General features: G+C 36.5%; 1 protein-coding gene across 1 annotated transcript; it reads right to left on the bottom strand.

Annotated features, from left to right (window-relative positions):
* Positions 1–1099: 1099 nt before the first annotated feature.
* On the bottom strand, positions 1100–4834 carry LOC128115338 (vigilin-like). Its single transcript, XM_052745903.1, has one exon. It carries the CDS (start codon positions 4832–4834, stop codon positions 1100–1102), a length of 3735 nt encoding a protein of 1244 aa, XP_052601863.1.
* Positions 4835–5187: the final 353 nt, after the last annotated feature.

Here is a 5187-nt window from a genome sequence, read left to right as displayed (position 1 = left end):
GGTTAGTGATTGTCACTGAAACTCAGCACTAAAACAGCACATGGCACCATTACTTTAAAATTTACCAGACCTAGGAGAACCACTGGAAGGAAGATGAAAACAGTCTTTTCTTAGGTTTGACATTGTTCTCCAAGGAAGATTTCTGAAGGGTGTGTCTGGAGAATAAAAATCCTATAGAAGTCTGAAGCCCCCAATTGGTAGGAGAAAACAAAATTATACATGATAAGTCAATATATTTTAGCATTCATTATATTGGAGAATCTCACCATTGAGATATTTTTCATGTGGGAGTACTATAACATCACACTAAATATGTTTGCATACTGACTACAGTTCTCCTTTCTGTTCTTAGAACAATGAGAAACTCACAAAACAAAACAACAAAACCATTTGCCCTCTACCCAAAGAATTATAAGCAATGCACATAACACATGAAGAAAGAAGTGAAAAGAGCTCCATCAGTGTACTTATGAAGCAAAGGGGATCATTACTTGTGTTAATAAAACAATATAGGTTCCTTGCTATACTTGATGAGTTCTCTTAATGAAAGCTAAATGAATAGTGATGTCCTGAATAGACCCTGAAATTTAATGGGCATGTGGTATACCTCTAACAATTTAATTGAAAATATTTAAAAACTGGAAGGTATGAGTAATGTAAAAATGTAAGGAACAAGCCTCGAGTAGTTATAAGTGTCATGCAAGACTAAATATCTCCCCTTCACTCAAATGTTTTTAAAGATCTAAGCATTCACTCATGGATAGCAAATGTGTGAGAATTATGTCTATGTCTAGAAGCTACATTAATTTAGGGATATATTTTTAAGCAATACCTAAATGGGCTTAATAGTGTGTGTGTGTGTGTGTGTGTGTGTGTGTGTGTGTGTGTGTGTGTGTGTGTGTAACAGTAATAAAGAAAAGGTCATGAGTTTGAGAGACATTAAGGAAGCATGGGTAGAGTAGGAGGGAGCAAAGTGGATAGACAAGTGATATATTTACAGTATTCACACATGGGATTTTCAAGAAAAAATTAAATTAAAAAATTTGACAGCATTTTCAGGTAAGCAGATTGGAACACTTTATTGTTTTGATCATCATTGTTACAGTTTTGAAGTGTGAGTCTTAGAAGACATTCGTTGTTTTAATCTTGGAAAGTGTTCACAATTATCCACATCTGGGAGCTTTGTGGTAGTTTTAGCATAACAGGGAACATATTTTCTCACACAACTCTTGGATGGCGTCATGGCTATATTGCAAAGGGAGACACTCTTATTATGCTCCTGCTGAGATCCATGGCTTATGTCAGCTGACAGATAGTACTTCTCAAGATTGAGGATATGTTCAATCGCTTTCTGTACATTATCAGGGAGCCCAGTCAAGGTGATATTAGGGTTATAGGACCCTTTTGGAGGTAAACGTATATCTACTTGGTATTGATCCATGATTTTATGGATGTTTTTTCCACGGAATCCAATAATATTTCCACGAACCTGGTAGTTTAGTGGGATTTCCTTAGAAACTGTTTTTTCGATCTTATGCAACACTCTCATTATTGCATCTCGAGCAGCTAGAGTGTTCTCTTTATAGCCCGTAATAGTGACTTGATCTTGCATCTCATGGCTTCCTTTCTTTGGAAAACGGACAGTAACATCATGTTCTGTGCAAATCTGAGCAATTAGTAAGCCCTTATGACCAGTGATCTTGGCACGACATTTGGGATCTAGATTGAGTATTAGCTTAAAATTTCTTAGTGTCCGATCTTCTATTTCCATTTGTAAAGCCTTGACTCGCTTTTGTAATTTCATCTTGGCTTGTTCTACATTTGCTGCAAGACCCATAATAGATATGATATCGGAATTTCTTCCAGGTTGTAATATCTGGATATGAACTTCAAATTCCTTTACTAGCTTACGTAAGCCACTTCCTTTGTGCCCAATGATATAAGGATGTAGGTTAAAGGGCACATGGACTTCAGCAGTGACAGGAATTAAAGATGAAAGAACTTCCGTAGCTGCCTTGCAATTTTCCACTTGGCCTGAGATAAATATGGTGTCACTTTTCCTTATGGAATTAGAAGCAAGATCTTTAGGGGTCTTTCTCCACTTTTCTTTTCCCTTTTCCTGCACACCTAGATCCATACTTATGCCTGGCTTTTCTATGTCTGGAAATTTGATTTGAACTTTATAATCCCTAGCAATTTGTTGAATTCGTGAACATATTGGTCCCATGAGAAAAGGTTGGAACTTTTGGGGAATAACATACCGTGTTGTAACATGGGAGCCCAAAGGCTCAAAAATATCCTGAATGTGTTTCTTTGCTGCCTCAACACAAGCTTTTGCCCCTCTCATTGTGACTTTTGTACTCTGTTTCCCTGCATAAGAGAATGTAATAACCACACCACCATACTCCTCTGTCATTTCTCTTAAAAGCTGGCCCCTCCGCATGACAAAATAATGGTGAAATTTTCTGTTTATTATTAGGTAATCCTCCACCTCATTCTCTAAGTCTTTAACTAAAACCTCTAGTCGTTTTTGCACTTCTTTAACAGCCTCTTCAGTCCCTGTAATAGTTATGGATTCTTGATCCTTGTTCTTAAGGTTAGGTAAAATGACACATGTTCCAGTCTCCTCACAGATTCTGGAAATATTGCCCCCATTTTTATTCACAAGGAATTGATGATATTGTGATTTGACATGGACAGTCGCAGAGTAACTCTTGGCTTGCTCATCTTCTGCAAGTTTCAGAAGCTTTGTTTTGGTCTTTTCAACACTTTCAACAGAGCCCATGATAATGACTTTATGCAGGCCTGACTTGGTTTTTGGGAAATGCAGATAAACCTTTCCACATTCTTCTATGATTGAATTTATCAAATATTCTTTGGGATGAGTCAGATATTTGTATAGATTAGGAGGAATGGAAATCTCCTCCTCTGCAGTATCAACTATCTCTTGCTGAATTGAAAGAATCCAGTTACGTGCAATTTCACAATTTTCTGGATATCCAGTAATGATAAACTCTTCTGAGTCGCAGTTTTCTGGTGGAAAACTAATCTCGGTGTTGGTTGCTTCAGAGATTTTTTTTATGTTTGAACCTCCTTTTCCAACTATCCTTTTGTGAAGCCTTTTTATGACTGGAATACTTACAGAAAAGTTATTTTCTTTAATATCTGTCAACATATTCTCCAAAAACTGTGCACATTTTTCTGACTCATGTTTTGGCCCTATCAGTTGGACGACATCACTTTTCTCTGCAGGGTGTGGAAAATTGAGGATAACATCAGGAAATTTCTTACAGATTTCACGGACCCTTTCACCTTTTTGCCCAATAAGAATGTGGTGAAATTGGTGTTTGATGATTATGTCTTGGCTGTGCTCCTCTTGCAAATTATTAGCCAGCTCAAGGAGCTCTCTTTTGGCCTGGTGGACACCCAGAGATTCTCCCTCAATTCGGATTGAGTGATTTGTTTCATTTTCAGGAAAGACTGAGATAGAGACTTGGTTCTTCTCTGTAATTCTATTTAGGACTTCCCCATTATTCCCCATCAGGTACTTGTAAAACTTACTGTCACCGTTGATCTCAGTACATTCCATTCTATTAAGTAGGTCGTTGACAATGATGTCAAATTTTTCTTGAGCATAATTTACATCATCTATTGGCCCTTTCAACATAATTTTGCCTTCAGCTGTAAAGTGTATATGAACTTTTGGCACATTATTTGTTATCTCAGCTATATTCTCACCTTTCTTACCAATAATAAACCTGTGTAGCCAAGAAGGGGCAGAGATGGAAGAAACAACATTATCATTATCATTGCAATCGATTTCATTAACTACCTCCCCTGAACTGCTAGGCTCACTATAGTGTGTCATAGAATCAAACATGCTTTCTGAGGGTGAGTGTTCTGTTGAACCTCCAGCTGTTTCTAGGATCTCTTCCAGAAAACTTCTTTTGAGATCTATGGTACAACTGCCTTGAAAGTTCATAATCACATCCTCAGTTACAGGGATTGTCTTCTCAGTCATCTCATTTTCACAACAATCGGTCTGATCCACATGTAGTTGTCTTTTATTAATATCTGTCTCATTGGCACTAGACAGTGGAAAGGGGACATGTCCCTTTGTTTCTTTGAAAATGTTGTCACTTGCTTTAGGGTTTGGCTCAGCAGTCAGGGAATTAAATGTTTTCTCCATTTCTAGTGTCTGGATATCATCCTTGCTACTTTTGGCAGATGTAGGTTGGCTTCCATCTGAAGATTTCAACTCTGCCTGATTTACATCAACACGATTCACACATGTGCTCTGCTTATGTGGACTTATGATATAAGTATTTATTTCAGCTTCTTCTTCCAAGTTTAGTGTATTTTTTCCAGTCTGGTCTATTACAAAGCAATGCTCTTGTTTGGAAATGAGACTTAAATCTTGTTCTTGACACCATTTAAAAATTTCATTCTCAGCTTTTATGACAGATCCTGGGTTGCCAAATACTGTTATATAGAGACCTTGTTCTTTGACAAAAGATGATTCTAAGTTGACACCAGTATTTTCTGTGATATGTGCATAGAATTTTGCTAATGTACTTTCACCAAATTGAATCAAATAATTTTCTTCCTCTAGCAGTACATGGAAAGCTTGAGTGAGGTTTGAAACTTCCTCAGCCTGAGGAATATTGGTGCTTGATGGTTTTGCAGTTTCTTCAGGATTATTTGTTTTCTCCAGATGTTCAGTGACTTTGTGTTCATGTGTGGACATATCAACCACATCATCTGAACTTCTATCATGATTTTCTTCTTGAACACAACTATTTTGGTATGGATGAGAATTTGTTTTGAAACTCATTATTGATTTTTGAGTGGATTCAATCCAAATATATTGCAGATAAAATGTCAACAGCAAAAACACAAATACTTCCTGTAGCTGCCTTCTTGCATATTACTGTATGAGGAGAATGGACACTTTAAGGATCATTCCTTTCTAAATTAGTTTATAGATTTAAGATGATAAAAATTAAATTCTTATGGCTATACAATATTATTTGACAAGATGTTCAAGGTTCATCTATTAATCTATTCTATTATTTTATTAGCACAATAAAGGTTTAGATTATAAGGATTATGAGGAAACAGCCACCATTGTTTTGCAAAGGAAAGCATTCTTTATTTTTATTGACCATTAATAACCTTTATTTTTCC

The sequence above is a fragment of the Peromyscus californicus genome, unplaced genomic scaffold, assembly GCF_007827085.1.
Source record: "Peromyscus californicus insignis strain IS unplaced genomic scaffold, ASM782708v3 Scaffold_10__1_contigs__length_136768540, whole genome shotgun sequence".
Taxonomy (NCBI): Eukaryota; Metazoa; Chordata; class Mammalia; order Rodentia; family Cricetidae; genus Peromyscus; species Peromyscus californicus.
Note: the sequence above shows the minus strand (reverse complement) of the source record. Positions and strands in the feature narration are given on the sequence as shown.

Excerpts from the sequence above, each read along its gene's own strand:
- LOC128115338 (XM_052745903.1), bottom strand. The coding sequence starts at position 4,834 with ATGAGTTTCAAAACAAATTCTCATCCATACCAAAATAGTTGTGTTCAA.